This window comes from Spinacia oleracea, chromosome 3 (genome assembly GCF_020520425.1).
Source record: "Spinacia oleracea cultivar Varoflay chromosome 3, BTI_SOV_V1, whole genome shotgun sequence".
Classification (NCBI taxonomy): domain Eukaryota; kingdom Viridiplantae; phylum Streptophyta; class Magnoliopsida; order Caryophyllales; family Amaranthaceae; genus Spinacia; species Spinacia oleracea.
Window position 1 is genome coordinate 14,789,440 of NC_079489.1, and position 24,157 is coordinate 14,813,596.

The 24,157-nt window shown below is 31.7% G+C and overlaps 1 protein-coding gene, 1 long non-coding RNA gene and 2 other non-coding genes across 4 annotated transcripts; 2 read left to right on the forward strand and 2 right to left on the reverse strand.

Moving 5' to 3' along the window:
* Nucleotides 1-457: 457 nt before the first annotated feature.
* On the forward strand, nt 458-539 carry TRNAS-GCU (transfer RNA serine (anticodon GCU)). Its single transcript has one exon. It is a non-coding gene; the product is annotated as a tRNA-Ser (tRNA).
* A 3,772-nt stretch (nt 540-4,311) lies between these two features.
* On the reverse strand, nt 4,312-6,067 carry LOC130470723 (uncharacterized). Its single transcript, XR_008931445.1, has 3 exons — nt 5,952-6,067; nt 5,352-5,428; nt 4,312-4,604 (listed from the first exon to the last, which is right to left on the reverse strand). It is a non-coding gene; the product is annotated as an uncharacterized lncRNA (long non-coding RNA).
* A 4,663-nt stretch (nt 6,068-10,730) lies between these two features.
* On the forward strand, nt 10,731-10,812 carry TRNAS-GCU (transfer RNA serine (anticodon GCU)). The gene has a single exon. It is a non-coding gene; the product is annotated as a tRNA-Ser (tRNA).
* Nucleotides 10,813-13,212: 2,400 nt separating this feature from the next.
* On the reverse strand, nt 13,213-13,903 carry LOC130470672 (cell wall / vacuolar inhibitor of fructosidase 1-like). Its single transcript, XM_056841198.1, has one exon. It carries the CDS (start codon nt 13,889-13,891, stop codon nt 13,349-13,351), a length of 543 nt encoding a protein of 180 aa, XP_056697176.1. The 5' UTR covers nt 13,892-13,903; the 3' UTR covers nt 13,213-13,348.
* Between the last annotated feature and the right edge of the window lie 10,254 nt (nt 13,904-24,157).

The window sequence follows — 24,157 nt, forward strand, 5'->3', positions numbered from 1 at the left end:
TATTACCTCCTACTAACGGATTTTGTTATGTTTTTCACTTTGACAAATTTTCACAATCAAGTGAACGTTTTTTATTTAATAAAAATTAGATATCCGATTAAATTAATGAATTGATGGCCCGTTTTTAAAAAAATTGCACAAAGGCCAATTATCAAGGCGTAATCGTCGCCCCGGCACTGATCATTAATAGTTCCACAATATGCATACCGGGATTCAAGATCAAAATTAGGTTCGTGTGAGATTGTACTTGTCCGCGAGATAACCTTTGCAAACATAAAAGGAGTACATAAATGATGAATATTTGGATATATACTTTGCAAACATAAACTGATAAAAGGAATACATAAAGAATTTGGCATCCAGACATTTCAGAGTGCGCGCCTCTTATGTTTGATTCAAGAGAGCATGCTTTCCCAGTGGTTATTAAATACTAACAAGAATATCAAAAAATCACATTGTCGCTTTGGCCGAGTGGTTAAGGCGTGTGCCTGCTAAGTACATAGGGTTTCCCCGCGAGAGTTCGAATCTCTCAGGCGACGTTTTTTGCATATGACAACGTTTTTAAATTAATACAAAGTATATATGTAATTTCGTCGATATGATTCCATGTTCGAACCCTGGATGCAGCAATTTTTAAAACCTCTCAAGATTTCTGTTTTTTATTGTTACCACTCGGATTATCCGAATTCGGGGCAAGTTTTGGGTAGATAGGTTCTAGTCTCATCTCAAGATTATAACTTAGTATTTTATCTTTCTCTAATATGGGACTACTCAATTAAGGGTAATGATTTTTTTTATTTTTTTTTTACAAGGAGAGGCACATACTACAGTTATAATCGCGACCCATATCGCTATTTTAAAGAAATTTAGTCATGTTTAATAACGTTACACTTAAATACTTAACTAATGGTGTGATTACGTAATACGTACCCATCTATAAATCTACAATAGATTGGGACTTTGGGAGCTGTAACAAATGGATTTATGGATTTGTTACTGTATTATGAATTTTTATGGTTGTTGAATCTGATTTTATTACTTTACCAAACTGCCGTCGTTTTTTCTCTTACCAATTTGGTTGATCGACCCCCAAGTTTAACTTAGACTGATGGCGTCAACATAAAAAATACATGAATATTTTGCTTTATGTTCCTTAACTTTTTACTTCTAAAATCTGAAAAGTTATATGACTTCAGTAAGATTAAAATGTTGGAATTTTATAATATCGAATATAAATTTCACACATAACTTTTATTATCTTTATCGTATAACTGGTTGTATCTTATAATGGACAACTAAAGCTATTTTTTGTTCACAAAAGAAAAAAATCGACATGGTTGTAAAACGTTCTGGTCATTTCTTTACTTGTAATTTCCTAATTGACGTTATACATAGAAAATTCCTAAAACGTTCTGGTCGTTTCTTAATTCTCATTGATTTATACGCTAAAACGGTTTAAGTTTAGAGATCTATATATAGCAAATTTCGAAAAGTTATCCATTGAAGACTTGACTGAGGATCGTGATGATCCTATTGTTGTCTTAAATATTTAATCAACTTTTTCATTATGCTATTCTAAGTGAATTGATTACCATCTACCGTAGATGAGAAGTTTTAATTATCTTTCTTGTCTCTTTATATATAGACTAGTTGAACCACGCGGTAGTCAACTTGGTGTTTTATATATTAAAAATTATATATATATTTTTTCTTTTGAATTAAGTACTTGTTTGTGGTTAATGTTTCTTAGGTTTGGTTATAGTTTATAATTTTTAAAGTGTTGGTAAAGAACATTTGTTTGTTTATTCCTCTTTACCAATGCAAGAGTATTTCACTTTTAAGTCATTTCTCTTTCTTCTTTAATTCTTTATTTTTTTTAAAAAGATAAAAGTAGTTCATTCATAGAGTAGTCATATGACATCTATAATAGAAATCAAAACTAACAAATACTCCGTAAAAAATAATTTGGATCAACATAATTTCTATATTTTAAAATATATATATATATATATATATATATATATATATATATATATATATATATATATATATATATATATATATATATATATATATATATATATATATATATATATATATATATATATATTTCCAAAGTCTTGTATGATGTACTCTATATAGTACATCTATAATTACATTTTAATTATCCACTATTATCCACTTGTATGCCAAGGGTACATCCTTTTCACAAGAATTTTCCTTTTATTGAAATTATACCTAATGTATCCGAACTTATTGAAATTTGACTTATTTAAATTATATTTCCTACACCTAAAACTTATTTTTCTTTAAATTAAATATTTAATGCTATTCTCAAAAAATAAAAAATAAAAAATAAAAAATGCCCGTTTTGTTCCCTTGAGTTATTCTATGTTAGGATCTATCTACTCCACCTTTTAAAAAAATATTTAGTAAAAATAAGTTAAGTATATCAAAAATAAATTATGTTTATAAAATCCGTAACGAATTTATATACTCCGTATAATTGTAGTGTTGAGGTAATTATTAAACATAGGCCGAATTTCGATGGGATAAAAATAAATTATACAAGAAAATCTATGTCCCTCCGTATTTTATTTAATGATGCATTTTTCTAAAACAATCGTTTTTCAATAAATGATGTACTTTTCATTTTTGGTATGTTTTCACATTTTAATAATATATACTTATCCTCTCATGGTCCCATCTCTCACCTACTTTATTTTGTTTTCCTTACATTTACATTCTTTGAATAATTTAATACCCGTATTATCTTTTATTACAATGAGTTGTTCTCGACTTACTCCACTTGTATCTTTTTTAAATAAAAACAATTGTTTCTCCTTAAACTCGATCTTCATTGGTCAAAGTGCACCAGATAATGAAATACGAAAGAAGTAGTAATAATCATATACTTCTCATGACTAATAAAATTAATACGGATTTTGATCAAATAACTACGTAAGCATTTGCTTTAATTCGTGTCAATTTAAATTTCTATAATTAATTGGTTTTTGTATTTGTAACCTTAGGTGCATTTTATTCACATGTTTCGAATGAGCTTCATCGCCAATAATGTGACTTGAATGCAGCTAACATGATCATTATTAGCTGAAATTAAGTGTTAGTGGAAATTAATTTTCAGATTATACAAGTGACGATCCACCAAATTAAATAGGCCATATAATTAAAGTAATGGTATTAAACTAAAATTTGATATTTGCAAGTACGTGATGGTGTAATGAATACGGAATTACAATTACAAAATTAAGAGTTAATTAAAATTCTGTATTTTGGAGGAATAATTTTTATTGAAAAAAAAATCACTAAAATCATTACACTCATTAATTCTTAATGCAATGTATAAAGGTAAAATGTAATTCTTAAAAATTTATTTATTTAAAAAAAATCATACTATAAAAAGTTAATGAAACATGTTAAAAGTTGTTAATGTACAAGTGGGTAGAAGTTATCCCGATGTACACGATATTATAGTATATCATTATTACTTTGATAAGTTAAAATCTTCTGCCCTAAAATTTATGTATCACTTGTTACTACTCTTTCTTACTTTGTTACTACAAAATTATGAATCAATTAGAGATGGATTTTGAGACGGATACAATAAACGTCTCAAATTTGAGACAAATTACTAAAATTTCGTCTCTAAATTACACTACTACAAAAAAGGGCAAAGAGACCCTTCCAAAATGGCTGAAGAGATCTCCTTTCAAGGGGTCTCTATCTCACAGGTCTCTTTGATAAAGAGACTCCCTCATCGAGAGGGGGTCTGTTTGTTAAAATCTAGAGACCCCCCACGTAAGAAAGAGGGTCTCTTATGTAAAAGCTGGTGAAAATAATTTAGAAGGGAAAGAGACCCCTTATTAGAGATGGGAGATCTGTTTTTTAAATGGTTCAGACCCCATAAGTAGGATAGGAGGTCTCTTTGAATATTTTTATTTTTGTTTATTAAAGCAGTTAAGACCTCATATATAGATAAGGGGTCTCTTTGTTATTTATTTTTTTATTTTTTTTTACAAACTAAGACCTAATATCTTAGATATGGGGTCTCTTTGAATTTTTTTTTATTATAACTAGAGAGCCTTTATTACACCTGACGGGTTTAAAAAAAACGATAATAGCAAAATAATACACCTGGTCGATCAGCGATATATTAAGAACTAATTAATATGCATATTCAACCTGCGTTTACACCTCTATAAATACCGGCCAACCGGCATCAAACGCACAAAACCACACCTGTTATAATAAATAATTTGTAATAATTCGAGAACAAGTCCATAACCCATATATTACCAAAAAAATTATTTCCAACAAGTAATGCTCAAAATGCAAGCTTTACATAAACTGTGATTTTCATAAGCGTCAAACTTTACATCGCAATTTCCAAAAACGTAAAACAAAAATCAATTCCAAAATATAATCATTCACACCAATTAACCAACAATTGGAACTGAAACTCATGGAGTTATTTCCATACCATCAACTTTGTTTTCTTGATCCGCTTTTTGCTTGAGCAAATACTCGACCGACATGTCTCTAACCTCATCCACATTTTCCGATGAATAAGTTTTTTCAGAAAACTGTAATAAGTAGCATAACTATTAATTAGTAGTTAAACAAAGCATAATTTAAAAAAATCGACTCATTTACCGATTAACGATAACATGAATGATGAAAAATACATAAACATCTGAATGAAACTTCGAATACAACCAGCAATATATTAAGGACAATTTATTTGGTTGCCTAAACTAAAGGGCATTAGCATCAAGGCAGGTTGAAAACTCCAAAAACAAAACAGCGGTCACACTGTATGCAGACTATGCAACACGAATTATCTTACCAGATGAAAATATCGTTTGAAGCATGCAGCCGAGAATATAAATAAATCAACTGTAAACTAAAGACCTAAACTATCCAAGATATGCAGATGCCCATGCACATAAAAAAATTCGCCTTTACAACGACTATATCACATAGACCTTTGAAAGAAGTTTCAAAACATGATTTATGGCAGTAGACCTCTATGGGATTCTTTTTCTTCTAGAAACTAATATCCTCTAGGAAAATTAAAACCTCTTTCACCAAAATTGCACCAGAAAAGCTATCTATATATGTAAGTAAAGGAATGCCCCTACTTTTGATAATTAATCTACAACTACCATTCTGCTAACGTAAGATGACAGCATTCATGAATCATGGCTAATCTGCTTAATGTATACTTTCTGTTATCGCATGAAACAAGGTCCACCTACAAAGATTTATAAAGAATGATACAAGTGTATCTTATAAAAGACCACGGACATGTATAAGAAGAGTAGACTTACTGTGCATATTCCATGCGGCCTTGCTCGTCAATAGGTGGGGGAGATATAAGCACCACTAACATGGTGGGGGAGCATTTCTGCAATTTATAGGGACAAGTGATTATATACAAGCAGAAAGTGATGATCATAGATACAAGTCGAATATACTTGAGGGTAAATTATGTAGCATGAAAACAACGGGTCTAGTAAAAGTTCCAAACTTCCAATAAGTCTGATAATATGCAGAAGGAACAACTTTTACAGAACTTTAGAAGAACGACCTACAAAACAGTTTTAGTGTTCATACTCGCAAACCATGAAATAACACTGATTAGCCTGATTTGACTGTGAAACCAGAATCTGAAAATTCTTAGACGCAAGGATATATTTCTACTGCCAGTAATACTATCTCTTTCACTCAAATCAATTGACTCGAATTAGAATCAAAAGTATGTATGAAAATTTCAGCATTTCCAGATAAATCAAATGAGAAAGTAAATATTATAAATAGAGAAGACTATTCTTTAGAGACATCCTGAACTGGAAAATGAGACTATTGACTTGCAAGTTGCAACAAAGTATTAACACTAATAAGTTCACAAAGACAGGAGAAAGGATAACCTTCAAGTGCAGAACAATCTTTCTAAGGTTCTCTTTGTATTCCTCAATAGGAACATGTTTCCGTTCACTATTCCTCCCAAGCAAAGCCGCGTCATTAGCTCCAAAGAAAATGGTGGCCGCAACAGGAGGATTAGCCAAGCCCAGCTCGAATTACGGTGGAAGACAAAAGATAAAAATAATATTATGGTCAGTGTGTAGACAGGAAACCAGTAAAAGATCATTCACATAGATGTCAGATAGCACAAGCCTCCAGCTTAAGACTGGAGTTCAAGTTCCATGTTATCAACCTATGACAAGGGAAGCATTACAAAGCTTGAGTTGAATCATTACCTTACCTTGTGTAAATTCGACAATTCCTAAACCATTGCGCTCATTCAGACAAGCTCTTCAACCTGAATAATTCCCTATTCCTCAAGACTTCTAATATGTTCAGCAATCCGACTTTGAATCCTAAGGACAAGTCGTACTTCTGCCGCAATCCTTTTCGACTTATCTGTCCTATACCTAAAAATTCAAAATTCGAGAAATTGAATTCAGAAACATAGAGTTAACAACTCAAACAATTCAATTGGAAAACCTTCAGCCATGGGTGAGACATATAGAGTTAGACACCAATGTTTGTAGAGTGATTTGTGGTAAACGAAAGCGATTGATTGTTGTTGGTGAGGCAAAGAGGGAAGTCGGCAGAAAGCAACGAGACCCACCTTAGGGTATATACAAATAAATCACAAGTCAACAACTCATTCAGGCATTTTATCAAACACTTAGTGTGCAACTCAAATAATATAACTTCCACTACTCAATACTAATAAAAAAATTCATCTACCATCAATAAAATCCGGGAAATTAACAACATTCAATAAATCGCTACACAATAAACAAATAATAATAACTAATTCGTCCTAATTAGAAAACCTAACTTAATCGAAATTCTAATCCTTTGAGCAATTCATAAGTTCGAAAAAAGAAATTCAAGAGAAGGAGAGAGTGATAGATAAAGCCTAAAAACCGTTACTTTGTAGTTAGTTCGCTGGTGGTAGTGAAAATCTGCCACACAAATCCTTGCCCCCAATTTGGTATCATAATAATTTTACACGATACATCAATTAATAAGAGAATGCTAAGATTTATCACAATGACTACATCAATTAGAAACTAGATACAGAAAATCAATTAGAAACTAGATACAGAAAATGGAATGAAAACTGTCTCTGGAGGAAAAAAAAATCAATTCAATTTGAACGCAATTGAAACCCTAATTTCTAAAAACTAGATCAATTAAATCGATGAATTAATTGATAAAACCTAAATCTATACTAACAAATATAACATCATAGCTAACAATACCTGCAATAGTCACAATTTCACTACAGATGCTAAAAAACTGAACAAATTGTTGCCCTAATTGGAAAAAACTACACCTTAGGCAAATATCACCATCCGATTTAAACCATAAAACCTTTAATTACGACAGAACTACAAAAAAAGTAGCGAACTTTGAAGAGAAAGGGAAATAACAGTGAAATCTGAAGTTCAATTTGTGAATGGCGAGGAATGCCTTGGATTAAAAGCGTGGAAAGAAGGTGTCGGTTGCGGTTCTTCAATTTCTCGATTATTTTCTTCTTTGGATCACAGATTTGCACCAAAAGCTTCTTCATCGTTGCCGGTTTTAGGGTTTTCTACTGAGACTCCCTCTTTTTTTGTAAAGAGTGAAACTTGCTGAAGGTTGAAGAGGAGAGAGAAATTAATGCTTAACTTCTGGTTGCTCGCATGTAGAGCAGTAGAGGAAGAGAGATCGCAAAAGGAGGGGTGTTGAAAAGAGACCCGTGTTTTTTGATATTAGATTTCTTCATTTTCTTCAATTGGACCCACGCAAGATAACAGACCCGTGTTCTGTGATAGTGGCTCTTCTCTTTTTCTTTCAACGGGGCCACGTATTATAAGAGACCCGTGTTTCGGGATATGAGGTCTCCTCCATCAAAGAGAGCTGTTTTTTACATAACGGGTCTTATTTAAGAGATCTATTTGCCAATTTTTGTAGTAGTGTTAAAATTGAGATGAAATTGTATATGGAATTCCAACAATTCCGTCTCAAATTTGTAATGGATTTGCAAGAATTCCGCCTCAATTTTTTTTGAGACACCCTCTATCGAGACGCCCTATTTCCGTCTCAAATCCGTCTTTAAGCATCATTTTGAGATGGATTTGGACTATATAGAAACGAAATTACGCGTCTCTATAAAATGAATATTTTGTAATGTGTACTCCTTTCGTTTCGAAATAATATGGACACTTTGACTTTTGACACTATTCACAAATTTCGAATTTACTATCATTTGTGATTTATTGGTAGAAAAATATAGTCGTGTGAAGTCTTGTTTGATTGTCACGATATATATACTCTCGGAATATCAACTTTTTATAATTCTTACGAATACAAATTAGAGATACTAATTAATGTCCAAACATTTACATTGGCAAGCGTGTAAATTGTCCCTATTATTTCGAAACAGAACGAGTATTAGTTAATATTTGTAGTTAGTCATTTTTTTTTTATTTCAAATCTTAAATTAAATTAATATAAAACAATAGAGGAAGTGACACGCATATATACACAAACTATAGGACCACATATTCCGCTTCAAAATCCTCTATCCCAACAATTTTTATAAAGAGTAATTGTTATGTTATAGGCTTATAGAAACTCAAACTCAATGCAAAATAAAAGACATACTCCCTTTGTCCATAAACGTTGCTCCATTTGATTTCTCATAGAATTCAAGACACAATAAAATTGTAAATAGTTAATTTTCTAAAATTATATATTGAGTCGAGAGTAACAAGAACTCGCAAAACTAAATTAATTTTTTATACGTTAGTGATAAACTGATAATTCATAAAACCTTTTACTTTTGAACCAAAAAAATGATGAAAAAAATCAGCATGACATGCCAAGTGTCTAAATTTGTTGGCTAAGCAAATGAAAATTTGCTGACTTAGGGAGTTAGGGGCCCGGATTCAAAACCCATTAAATGTGAGTAATAAGGGACATAAAAGGTATTATTGGAAAAGATGACACTGTAGCAATAACCTTTTGGGCAATACTTCCAATTCTCTTTTATATGAAGTTATATATAGATAAAGTAGCTTTTTAAAAAAAACTTTTGTATTCTCGACCACTGTTTACCTTATCACTAAGAAATTTCATTAGATTGATTCAAGTAGTTTTATGAGGAAAAAAATTTACAAACTTTTATATAAGGCGGTCTTACGTACACAAAAGACCACCTTAGTATTGTATAAGTTAAGCAATAAAATTAATTAGTTAAGCATTTGAATTAATTAGTTAAGCACTGAAATCAATTAGTAAAACACTATAACTAATTAGTTAAGCAATGAAACCAATTAGTTACGCAATCAAAGTGGTCTTTCCGGTAAGGCTCTCTTTCACAAAAGTTACCGGAAAATATAATACATAAGTCAAGATTCATTGTATTTCATAGAATATAATTTAGTCAACTGGAGTATTTATCTAATTTATATTATGTTTTGTTCATTTGATTAGTCCTGTAGTCTCACAACTGGCCTGTTTGATAACTGGAATTCAAGCTGTAATTTACCAAAAACAAAAAAAACTAACATCATGGTGTATACAGTAAATATCATCTTAAACTTGTAATTTACTTCAAAATACCATTGCTTTGCTATCAAAATACATTAAAACTTGATTCATGTCTTGATGCTCCCTCACACAGTCGTACTCCTCGTGTCCTCAACGTTATGTCTCGAGGGAATTCTTAGTTTTTGGCTAACCAATTAACCAGCCACAATTTAAATAAGCAGGTCCGTACATGATGATTAAGGCACTCGTATTTAGAACACTTGTTGAGGAGTTGCCTCACAGTTTCAACAATTCTTTTACAGTTCCTCAATATCCCACATCGACATAATAAGGAAACTGAATGTGCTTTAATTGTCAATTACGCTAATGTAATGTTGCCCACTTGTGCACCCGATTTTCATTGCACTCGGGTTCTTCTCTCTTTCAAAAAAAGAAAAAAAATCTGACTTATCATTAAAAAATAAAATAAAATTGTAAGCCATCCGGCATGGATGGTCTATGTTTTTTAACTCCTTTTTTTATAACCTGGGGAATAATAAACCTTTTATTATTTGATTTACTCGATACATATATGTACGTACTATGCACAATTATATGTTCTAATCAAATTTACCTACTATACTATGATACAAAAGTTGAAATGACAATGAACTAATTAATTTTTTCCACCAATGGTGAAATATAATGTTATGAATGTAAGTAACATTAATGAAAAACATATGGAGAGCAATATGTAATTTTTTTTTAATTTTTTTTTTCAACGTAAAACAATTTTAAGGGTAAATCATTAAAAGAAAAAGGAAAAGAAAAAATAGAAATGCAAGAAGTGGACATATGGCAAGTAAAACATCGTGTTATAAAATATTAGTACGTATTCGATGAATATTTGGATAACCTTTGCAAACATAAAAGAAGTACATAAATGATAAATATTTGGATAACTTTTACAGACATAAAAGGAAAATATAAAAGAATTTGGCATCCAATACTCTTCGTGCACGTCTCTTGTGTTCCATTCAAAACAACATGCTCTCCCAGTGGCATGGTTCATCATAAGGATAAGGTCGATCACAACTTTGATAATAATCGTGACATTTCAGAGTGGATTAAAGATTATTTAGAATTATATAATATTAAGAATAGTGAGAAGACACATTGTCGCTTTGGCCGAGTGGTTAAGGCGTGTGCCTGCTAAGTACATGGGGTTTCCCCGCGAGAGTTCGAATCTCTCAGGCGACGTTTTTATGAATAGCTTTTGGCATACGACAACGTATTACAAATTCAATACGGAATAGGTTTATACGGTATACGGTATACGGAGTATAATTTTATCACAAAAAAAGCTGCAGTAGCACATTGGTTAATTATCAGGTCGATATGATTCCAGGTAAGTACCGTGGCTGCAGTAATGTTTTCAAACCTTCATTTTTGGGCAATAACTCTCCACTGCAAACACTTATAATATGGTATTTTCTCCTATACCTCCAATGTGGGAGTGTGGGACTACTCTAACAATTTTATTTTCATTTTTTAACAAGGGGAAAAAGGGGAATTTAATCAGGCTTGAGCACGGGAAACACGTACTCACAGCAATAATCGCCACAAACATCGGGATTTTAAAGAATTTAGTCATCTATAATAATTGAAGTAACAAAAACAATTACCTCACAGGTGTTTTACCCTCAGCACTCAAGCAAGAGGAAGTCAAAATCCATAACGGTTATGTATTACCTCACACGTGTTTTACCCTCATCATTGCTATGTGTGGAGAATTAGAGATGAGCGAACTGCTTACGGCTAAGCAAGAGGAAGTCAAAATCCATAACGGTTATGTATTTGTAAAAACATAACAGCAAAAAAAGTTAATGAAATGGTACATGTTTTAATCGGATTAATAATCTGTTTTTAATGAAATTGTACTCTTTTTAACGAAATGGTACATGTTTTTATCGAAATGGTACCTTTTTTTTTAATGAATGGTACATGTTATTGACCAAATTGCCCCTGTGATGTATTTTGAAACACCTCACAGAATGCCGCTACGATGCTCCCGCTAAGCTATCCGATATAAACAGTAGGCAGTACTAGTACGTAGCATATTGAGATCGAATAGGCATGTATTGATGTTAATACCATCCACATTAGGAGGTTGGAGAGGGGGCATGCTGTGATGTATGAGCAAATACTATACATCACAGGGGTATTTTCATAAATTTATACCAACATCAAACAAATTAGGAATATGACAAAATGAATAGGACAATCGGAAAATGACAAAATTAATAAATAAAAGAGAAGAGAATGACAGAAAAAGAGGAGAGAGAAAGTGACATGAAATACCATTTCTCTTTTACAATGTACCATTCTTTAAAAAACAAGTACCATTTTCTTTTAAAATGTACCATTTTTTAACAAAACACCATTTATTTTTTACAAAATGCCATTCTTATTTAAAAAATACCATTTTATTTCATTTTTTGTACCATTACATCATTTGTTCGATCCATAATCGGTCCAAAAAAATATGACAGCAAACAATTTTGTCTTTTCTCTATTTTGTCTCTTTGTTGGTGTTATATTTTTGGTGATACATCACAGCATGGGATTTTTACTTCCTCCCACATTAGCAAGAGTCACAAGATAAAGGCTAATCATCGATGTACTATATTTTTGTATAGCCATTATCATTTTTGTCTTTTCTGATTCTAGGTGTAAACACAAATTTCAGGTCTGCAAAATAAGAGAATCAAAATAATGTGAACAAAATATATTTTATTGATTTTTGATGAATTTGGGTACAATCTCTAATATTTGCTCCTCTGATTCGATCTCCACGTTGAATTTGACTTGGCTCACAAACTGATTTGATGTGATTCTCGGACTAGTTTGATTTGTACTTGAATGAGGGCCTTCGGGCTTGATCTCGTTCAAGAATGTCGATGTAGAATAGAACGGCACGTCAGTTTTGTATGCTTGTTGTTCTTCATTCTTCCACCGGGATGTTTGATGTCGATTTGGTGTTGCTCACGAACGGGATTGATTTTCTTGAATAAGGGCCTTCGGGCTTGATCTCGTCCAAGGTCGATCTTTTAGAATGGAACGGCACGCCTCTTTGAATGCTTGTTGTTTTTCTTCTAGGGAGAGAAAGAGTTTGATGAGACTTGACTGGCAGGAGAATATGTGAGAGATTTAGGTTTGCCGTCTGTTTCTCCCCTCCTCAATGAAGTAGAAAAAACTCTATTTATAGTGCGTGAGCCTCTTAGGGTTTTGTACATTGGGCCTTTGATTTGGACTTGATAGCCATAACCCGTTTATAACAGTTTAACCCATTTTGTCAGGTTTAACAATTAAAAATATCCGGGTTAGATTAAAATAACTAAAATGGGCTAATTTAATTTATGCACCCAAATTAATTAATATCATTGACTGTCAAATAATTACCGAGTCAATGTTTTGCCTATTTGACCCGAATAAAATCAAACGTGGCACATTAATGAATTTTTCGTGCCTACACTAGGCAACAGCTTTTGTATTGATCCAAGGAGGATCCTTGGCTATTATTTTGGTAGGTTAGAACTGGTAACCTTTGTATATAAGGTGCATAGAGGAAGAGCAGCAACTTGTAACACAGAAATCAGAGAAACATAATAGAAAGAAAAGTGGTTCATTTGAAGCAAGAAAACCAAATTATCGAGTCTTTGTTTTTTACATAGCAATATTATTCAAATACTACGTAACATCTAGTTTACCAAAAAAGGGAATGCATATTTTATATTTAAGTTACATTATTATTACTTAGGTGAGAAATAATAGCGTAAGCAACTCCAGAAAGGTCAAACATAGCCTTATTATCAGCAGATATGGGAGATTTGACGGGTTTCTTGAAGCTCCCCTCACAAACATTGACATAACGTTGTACATTTTTCATCATATCTGGAGCAAAGGCATACCTTTTGGCTAACAAATCTTCTACAGTTTCAATAAGCCGATTCGTGATGATTCTTGAGTAATTTTGATAGCATTTGTCAAGGAGTTGCCTCACCGGTCCGGCAATTCCACGGTTCCTTATTAGACCGAATATATGATTTTGGGTTTTGGTTGACAAACCATTGGCGTGGAGCACCATGATGATGGCTAGGTGCCTCGTATCATTTGCGTAACGTGTTTTCGGGTCCGAGGTTAATGTTGAAACACAAAGGTTGTAGTTTGGTGTTTGATTGCATGTTTGGGTGATCAAGGTAGTGTTTTGAGCATGCCCTAGAATTATGAGATGGGCAACAATACTCAACAAAATTAAGGCTTTACTAATCGTCTCCATTTTATAAGATGATTAACTATATATGGGATTAACTCTATGATTTTCATTATATATATACACAAATTCTAGCTAAATCTTTATTTTTGGGTGCAATGGAATATTTTGTTCTTATTGCTAAATTCTAGCTCAACCTTTATTTTTTTATTGGTGTAAATGAAGATTTTATTCTTATTGCTAATAAAACCTTTTGATATTTGATTTACTCGAGATTATTTTCCTTTCTTTTCTCAATCGTGTTGAGAATTATAGAATGGTAGGTTTCCGTTTATTATAAAAAATGCGTATACGATTATCGATTTTTAATGGAAAGTAGAATAATTTAAAACCAACTACCATTGGAAAAAATAATACTAATTTATATCAAAAACATTTGATGCTAATTACTATTCATAATTGACTACTGTAATGCAAATTGATACCCCCAATTAGACATGTTAAACGGATTGGTCGGGTCGGGTTGAAAAAAATTATTTTCGGGTATGAGTTAAATTGGATCAGTTATTTTTGGGTTCGGGTTTACAAATGTTTGTTCAAGATCCATAACTTTTGAGTTCGGGTCGATCCAACGGGTTGAGAAATTTTAAAGCGTGTATTGTATTTTCATTAATTTAGGTAATAGATATACAAAATACGGGCACAAATTAACAAATTTTCCTACACAAGTTTATTTTTAGTCAAAATGATGTATAATTCAAATTAAAATCATATTACACCCAACAATAGTAAAAACAACGTGTTTATTATGCTTAAATTTCCTTGCAACGTCATTTATTACTAAAAATACAACGATTTTCAATCGGTCGGGTCAAAAATTTCAGAAAGTGTGACTTTAATTAAGTTATATTACTCCCTCCATCTCTTTTTGTTTTTTACGTTTTGTATTTTGCACGCGTTTTAACGACTAATTAATGTGCATTAAGATTCTTCTAAGTTTTTATGTAAACGGGAAAAATTACGTTTATTTATAATGTTTTCACTCTTATCAAAATTCTGATATTGGGAAAATGAGAAAAAGTTAATGTCCTAATGGAAAAGTGTGAGAGATTAAATGACCAAATGGATTTAATTGGTTAAAATAATAATTGGACACAAATTTTAATAGAATATTAAATTATTTATGTATAATATAAAAGGAAATGTAAAGAACATTTTGGGACACCCAAAAAGGAAAACGTAAAGAACAAAAAGAGACGGAGGGAGTATAATTTTTAAGATGTAAAAATTTGATTAATTTAGTTATTAAATTATTTGTTTTTATGAAATTTCCTTTTTATTCTTTCCTCCTTTTTTTTCTTGCTTGATTGGTGCGTAATTGAAGATATGAATTGATTGGTTTCCTTTTGATCGAGAGGGTATGACATGACATTCGACGTGGTATAGCTGGAAGAGGAGTATTGGGGGTTTGCTCATCTCTCATTACCCACCACTTTTTCTTAATTATATAGAATAGGTAATGCCCGTCCTAATGCACGGGATATTTATTATCATGTCAGCTATTCTGAATAATATTTAATGCTATTTTTGTGATTATTTATTACTATAGTAAATTTTATGCACGCGATGCGTGCTTGAAATTTTACGCGCGTGAACACTTAAAAATCATGCGATCTTACAAAAAAAATCGTATCGAAATTGTTCATAGTGTTTGTGCACGTTATACTTATTTTAGATTTCATATGAACAACTTTAATTTTCCTAATATAATCATAAAGTCATAAGCTCATAACATAAGAGGGTTATTTAGTAAAGGAAATTATTTATACACAGTACACGATATGATTTGAAAAAAATAAAGGATGGACATTATTTAGGGTTTAGTTAACGATATAGTTGACCAAACAATTAAGAGCAAATTTTATTTTATTTTATTTTATTTTCATGTTTAAAATAATATAAATAGTGTTTGATTAATTAGGGGGAAATTAGACTATTTAGGTGGAAACTAAACTCTTTAAGAGTTGATTTTGAAAAGGGATAAAATATTGGTAATTATAAAGTTGATGAAATCAGTTTGTCCAAGTTGAGTACGATATATGGTAATATTCGTAGTATAAAATTTTGCACGATGGTTTTTTGCTTAACCAAATTGATTACTGTAGACGCCTACATTTGACCCCAGGCAAGCGATAAGTTCAGTGATGAAACAAAACATCCGCTTGTCAAACGTATTCCTAATCAAACAACGAACGTTCTAAGACTACTGACTCCTTCCCCAAACCCATGTTTTCATTTATAGTAACTGCTACTTATAGTAGCTGCAATTCTAAGTATCTGCTAAATATAGCAAACCGTCCAAGATAGATTTACATCAAAGAGGCAGAGTTTCACTTCAACTAAACCCCTAAAAAGCATCAAAAAGGTATTAGTTGGAAATAACTCGAAATAAGATTGAAAAGCGTAAAAAAGAGTTTTAATCTGGAAATAAAAATACTGGACTAACAAGAATAAAACGCGTGGATAAGAAACGTGCGCAAGAAATTTCTTGCGCACAAGGCCAGCGCAACAAAACATTCGCGTCAACATCCACGTGCAAGAATTATTCTCACGCTCTTTTTTCAGTGTAATCCAAATACAAATTCTGAAGCAAATCTAACGCCAGCCTGACAAATGTGGCGCATACGCTCTTGCGCGAGAAATTTCTCATGCCCAGGTGTTGTGCGCGAGAAACTTCTTGCGCCATAAAGCGTTTCAACAGTTTTGAAACTACGAACATCTCTATCTTTCACGACACTCTTTTCCTATAAATAGGGCCTTAAACCAGCCGAATAAGGGCACCAAATCAGAATCTCTATACTATACCCAAGTTAAGTCTAAGTCTAAGCCTTCTGTACGTCCCTATAATCGTCCTGTATACATTAGTTCCGCCGTATTAACTCTTGTTAAGCGAAACTCTGCCTGTATAAACACTCAAGCTAAGTATGTATCATGCCCAAGAGTCTAGTCAATTCAAGGAAAGTACGTTGTGTAAAAGAAAAACGAGTAAATACAAGTGGTTAGTTTCTGAGAACCGCAATATAGCCTAAAACTATATTGCGACGTGCCATAATCTGTTTTACTGCTTTTATCACCATAATAATTTTGCTAACTTTAATTTGATTATTTATAAATCCCAATAAGATATTCTTTGGAATGGCTAGGTACCTTAAATTAATCTAAATTGTCCTCTTGACATCTGTTAGTTAATATTTGTTCATTAAAAGCAATCAAGATTAGTAATGTAGTTTAACGCATGTCCCGTCATAGTTACATTGAACTAGTAAGGACCGTCACATGGGCTAATGCTAGGCACTCCGTATTAGTAAATGCCCCCCGAACCTTCAATCTCTACTCCGCTATGTTGAGCGATCTCCACGGATCACAAGGGAACCAAAGGTCGTTGTGGTCAAATACGTGAGCTTGAGTTTTGACTGCTACTCTCGTATCACAATAAACAGGTTTTGTAAGTTTTCCTCATTGTCGTTGAAAACTGAATGACGACTCCAAGGTCTAGTAAACAGGTGACTACGGCCACCCAGTTAGTCCCCATTTACTTAATATTGCTTGCCACACATCCACGAGGGAATGGAATGTAGAGACCCTAACCCGTCTTTTCCGACCCCCTCACAGTGACAACTCAGCTGGGGAGTATATTGAAATAATTGCACAAGTAGTAAGTGGAAGTAGCCCAAAGGCAAAATCTAACGCTACGCCGCTTTATTTCCTTATTAAGTTCGGGCGATCTGAAATTTCAATGTAATTGTTTAACCGGACAAAACCGCACGTAATCATGGCTTCCTTGGCATGTTTCACTATCTTATCATTCTTACCCCACAATATTTACAATTTTTCACTCATTTTCTCTTACTTTATTCATTTTTTTTCGTACACTCACTCACCTTTTTACGCACTTTTCCTATTTTGTCTTAATATTTGTGCAAGTACTAACTGTAAATAACATTTTGAAATTGAGGTAGTATATTTTTGTTCATTTAATTTCTCCAATGGTCTTATTACTCCAATAGTGTTACGACCTGTTTGATAGCTGGAATTCAGCTGGAATTTACCAAAAACATATATTAAAAAAATAAGTAACGGCATGGTGTAGAAAGTAAATATCATCTTAAACTTGTACTCGTTACTCATGGTCTTAGATGGACAAGTATTTTATGCCACATCAGTCACCATCTTTATTCACCAATCTTAAAAACTAAAAATTGCGTTATGACAACTAATCACAATAAATATATGTTAGAAAAATTGTTTAAAAAGTTCATATGAATAAAAATTAGATATAATAATCTCTAGATAAGAAAGAATTTACATAGTGAACAATGTAATACACGTATTATATGTTTCAATAAATAATATGTTTACATTGATATTAATGATACCCTCTAATTTGATCTTAGAAATGTGTGTATGATACCCTCTAATTTGACCTAAGAAACGACATAAAGATGAAACGTAGATTTCAGAAATGAATGGAATTGTGTGTCTTATATTGATGTTAATAACATAATATATACAACATACATTGCTTGATGGAGGCCTGATTTCTAGGAGTATCTTTGACAACTAATGTACAAGAGTATAATTAGCTAGCTAATATAGGCAATTACTAGTATAATACCCGTGCGATGCACAATTTATAATCTAAGTAAATTTATATGAAATCTGGTATACAATTATCACCAAAATATAGTTTATAGATATTCTCCAAATAAAAGATAATTAGTGATGGATAAATTTGTTATTGCTCATTCGGTGTCTTACTTATTAAAACAATTAAAACAAATAAGGGTACATAGATAAAATTATTTTAATTCTCATTTACCACTTGTGTCAAACATAAAGTTTCTCACCCGCCCTTCACTTCTATAGTAATACCCATTTAATATTTGCACAGTCGTCCCGTCAACCTCAATACCCGATCATTTAACACTTATCTAGATCATTTCCTTTATTGAGTTAGAGATGACTTTGAGATGGAGCAGGGCCTGCACACCCCCGCCAATAATTCTCATCTTCATCCCCTCCATCCACGATAGGAACGATACCCACTCCCCCCCCCCCCTTCTCGAGAGGTACAAAACAAAATTCACCCCCTCTTCATCACCTCCCATCCCGTGTATCCACACCCACGCCTAGACTCGACTTTGTTTTTTGTGGTAAGAGAGTTTTGAGTTTTAAAACTCTATTATAGAGCATCTAAAAATTCGTTTGTCTGATTAGAGTTATTGAGTCAATACCAAAACATTATAATATGTAAGTTAATAGTACTTTTTTTTTTATAAATTCATAATCTATCAGATGAAGGATATGATTAGCGAGTCGGGCGGGTCCAATCTAAAATTCATAATCACCCCCTTCACATGCGACGATTATATTTTTTAACCCCATCACCCAATAAACTTTCTTCTATCGCGCCCACTTGGGGCGGATGCACAAGGGGGATCTCCCAAAAAACTCGCCCCACTGACAGTCTGACATCACTATATTCAATCAATAATCCAATTTCCTTTCAAGTAAATTTTAAATATATTGACATAAGTTTGTTAAGAAGTATCAAAATTGATTGTATTGAAAAATATATTTAAAAGTGACATACATAATTAGGATTGCGTGAGTGTTTTCAAATCCGATCAATTCAAACTCGCCCCATCACCAGGGTAGGTGCATGTTATCCTTATACCCATCCACTAAAAATCTCTTTTTGTCAATCAACATTAGTAATCATCTATGTTTAACTTTGTCCTCAGACCAATCTAAAATCCAAACTCACCCCGTCATCAAGTGTGATTCACCATTTACATTTATAAATTTTATTTTGCACGAAATTTTAAAGTGATGTTGCAATCATTTACATTAATATATATAAAATATTTTGTTATTGCAAACATATTAATAATAAGGAAACTTAATCATCTAGATCTTATGACTTTGGATATAGTTGATTACGATATATTAGTCAAAATTTCAACCAACATGCTCTTAAGTCTTAAGCCTTAAATAATATGAGCGAATAAATTATTACCCGTGCTCCGTATAAAAATATTACGATAATAAGAATGTGACAAAGTTATTTTTGATATTTAAGATTAAGTATATGTTTCGTATGAAAGAAAATATATGGCTAGGGGGATCATTTTGTTAGTTTACAAAGGGCTTATAAAATGTTTGAGACGACCTTTTTAAATACATTAAATCAATAGTTAACTTTTGTTGTACAATTCGTATTCATTATATGACACAATTCTTAAAAGGTTGATAGTATTATAATAATATAATTGATAGTCCAAGTTAAACTATTATAATATTTTCTATATCGGTTATCAGAAATTGTATGAAAAGATTTTTCATTGGATTACAAATAATAACCGATCAAAGGAACGTTCAAACATATCCGTACTCAATAACGTATATGACACAATTTCTAAACGAAACTTGATAGTAATTACAATTAGTCATTATTTATGTTATAAGAGAGGCAAATCAGAGAGAGACATTTGTCATCTCTACATCGATTTGCCTCTCTTTTAGTATAGTACGGAGTATATAGATTTAAATTAAGAAACTTATTAACATGAGTAAATAAGTAATTTGTAGTATAATCGATTATTAGCATAAGTAATTAGAAGATTTTAGGTAAAATATAAAAAAGTATATTAATTATTTTATCATAGGTTATTTACCAATATTATAAAAGAGGCAAATCAAAGTGGCATTTGTCAGCTCCACATCAATTTGCCTCTCTTTTAATATAGTACTATGTATACAGTTTTTTTTTTTAAATCGGATAAAATATACGGAGTAAGTCAATTGATTAGCTTAAAATATTTGGAGGAGCTTTTTTGCGTAGATCAGAGGACTACGTAGTCGCGCATCATTTTTCTTGTTTACAACTTCTTCCATTTTTTTGGATAAATCAGTTTTATTTTCACGGTTATTAGTAAATAACTTCAACTATTAATATCTTAAATTATCGATAAGTAAAAGTTATTAAAAAAAAATGGTAGTGTTATATAAATATTTAGACAAATACAACAAAATGATACGGAGTACATGACGGTGTTCATCATAAAGTATTAATAATCACAAAAAAAAAAAAAAAAAAAAGTAGAGTATGTGTGAATATAATAGCTAGTGTTATAATGAAATAGTTGCATCTAAAAAATTTAGGAATTACGTAGTAAAGTAGAAAATAGATTAGCTTACACAAGTTTTTCTCATGTTTAAAGAAGTTACATAATATTTTGTAAAGCAGTAAAATATTACTATCAATGACGTGATAATTATCGAATTTAGTTGCTAAATATACTACGTATAAAATAGTACAATCAATGATGGTTATAATTATCGCATTTAGTTGTTAAAATATTATAGAGTACTATTGTAATTTTTTATACACTCTTATTCATACTTGATTGATTTTTTAATTTATTTGTATTCAAATTATGTAAGTACGAAATACAAATAAGTAGACTGCTCTTGAATTTTTATAAAAATATAATCTTATATTGGTTATATTTGTTACCAAATATAGAAAAGATATACTTCCTCCGATTTTTAATACTCGCAACGTTTGGACTTTTTACACTATTCACATATTCTACTTTGACTATTACTTGTTATTTATAAGTAAGATAAAATATAATTATGTAATATCTTGTTAGATTCGTCTCAATGTGTACTTCTAAAATATCAATCTTTTGTAATTTTTTCTTAAAGAGAATTAAAAATATTAATGATCAAAGTTGTGAATTGACATGCGTGAAAGTAACAAACGTTGCAAGTATTAAAAATCGGAGGAAGTATATAGTTTTAAAAAATATTCCTTATGTATAGAATGAAATCTTTTTTTATTTTGAGGAAAAGGGAATCAAATATCTTTTTGAGTTAAAAGTTAACAAAATAATTATAGAATCAATTATTTTATTTTATTTTATAATTTTTCTAATATCTATAAGAGAGGTCAATCAATGAGCGTTTCCTCTCTTTTAGTATAATATATAGATATAGATATATAGATTTCCGTGATTGATTTACATAATAAAATCAAAGATTATATAGCTAATATAGATTATTTTCCGTGATTGATTTTCAGTTTTTAAAATCAATAGTTAATCAGTTTCTTAAAATTGTTAGATTATATAGGTAGATAATCAAGGCATATCTTTTAATTAATTTTGGCATAATAATATTCAGTTGTATAATCTCCCGTAACTGTAGCAATAATCAAGGCTTGTAACTGTAGCATAATCACAACCTTGATTTGTGTTGTAATTGTAGCATAATTGTAGTAATTAATGTTGCATAACTCTTGTATATATTTTCTGACCAATGAAATGCAATAGTCAAGCGATTGAATTTCTTCATGGTACCAATAAATAATCGGATTTACAATAATATGTAAGTGTGAAATATTAGGATATTTTAATCATTTTGCTTGGGGACACAAAAAGTGGGGTTAGCGAAATACCCCTCCCCTATGTAATAGAGATGCACATAACCTTTGTAAAGTGAGAAAGTTAGAAACCAAAATAAACGATAAGAAGACTTTGAAATTAATGTAGGGACTTACTTACACCAGTGAATGGATGCTAGGAGCCTGATGGTCAATTGTGATCGTCGAAGGAATTTTGGTCCATTCAGAACAAGTCTTTGTCTGCTTTGTTAAGCAGGAAAAGTCCATAACATGACCCCTGCCAAGTCCCCTCCACCTTCATTAACCTTGTTTGGACTAAAATTAAGCAAGAATCAAATATGTATAAGCATCCAATAAATAAATCAATAAATCGTACGTAGTAGGAAACTAAAAGCTATATATCCACACACAGACTCAAGTAACTTTCCCCACCACCGGCCTGATTTAACATACTCCACAATCTGTCAATACAGGCAGTGGCGGACCTTGAACGGTTTTACGAGGGGGCCGGTAGAAAAAAATTAAGCAATATACTATGTAATTATACAATTATACACAAATTTTGGGGGGGCCGTAACTAAAAATACACTACAAAATTTTTCGGCCGGGGGGGCCAGGCCCACCCCAGCCACAACAAAGATCCGCCCCTGAATACAGGGACTAGATGTTATCCACACATAGATTATTACCCCGTAGAAGACATGTGACATCTCATTATTAGAAACCATGTGTCATCTCTCCTTTCATCCATCATTTTGTTTTGTTTTTTTTTTCAACTTTTCTTTATTGTTTCTATGATTTACAACTTCTAAATTTCTAATGTCTCTTCCACTTCATTTTCCTTATTCAACATCAAGTTATTAATAGTCTAATATACTCATTAGTCTCTTCCACTCCACCCCTTTAACATCCAATATTTATTCAACATATAATTTTTATATTTTTCCAACGTTCAAATTACACCTCTACTTAATTCATATATTACCAAAAATCACAAGTACTCACTAATTAAAATTTCAAAAGACATCTGAACCACCACTATACAACCACTATACAACTGCCTGTTCTATGAAAGGGCTTAAAAGCTAGTTATATTTAAAGGGCGTCTCCCTCAATCATAGACCTTTGATAAATCTCATCTGTTCAATTAGAGACTATTCAACATTCATATATGTGCCGTGCCCGCCAAAACAAGGCCCGCCACGATTGACAGTAATTTATATTGATCTATAAGAATTTTTTGTGGGATGATAATACAACTATGCAAGTTTCACAATATGAAATTTACATCCGTTAAAACCAACTTTAATGGCAAGATAATTGTCAATTTAGCTTGTTATGTCACATAAAATTTTAAACTAATTTGTATGTCAATGGAAAACTAAGTTACCAAACTACATAGTAGCTTAATATTAAATTGGGTCCACTTTTACAATTACCCATTTAATTTTAATTATTACTTAAATCTATAGTGGACAACTTTTTTCCAAGCAAATTAGCTTGCCCAAGCTAATTTATTAAAATCACTCGAATGTTTAACCTAGTACGAAGCTTGAAACTTCTCCAAAATTGCAAGCAAGTCCCTAGCTACAACCATTGAAGTTAGTGCTATAAATAAGAAGTTAAGATGTACCCCGTACATATGTTAAGTATAATCAAGAATCAATCATACTGTTGGATCGGATATGTAATTTTATCATGTATTCTTAAATTAACCACTATTTTTTTTGGTTCTACTACGAGTAGCTCCCACCGCCTTCGACGGGTGGACTAATCTCACGCGGGAGTTCGCATGGGTACCTCAATGAGTAGCATCCCTCCCAGTTGAGATTTTTCCATTCCCAAGGCTCGAACCCAATACC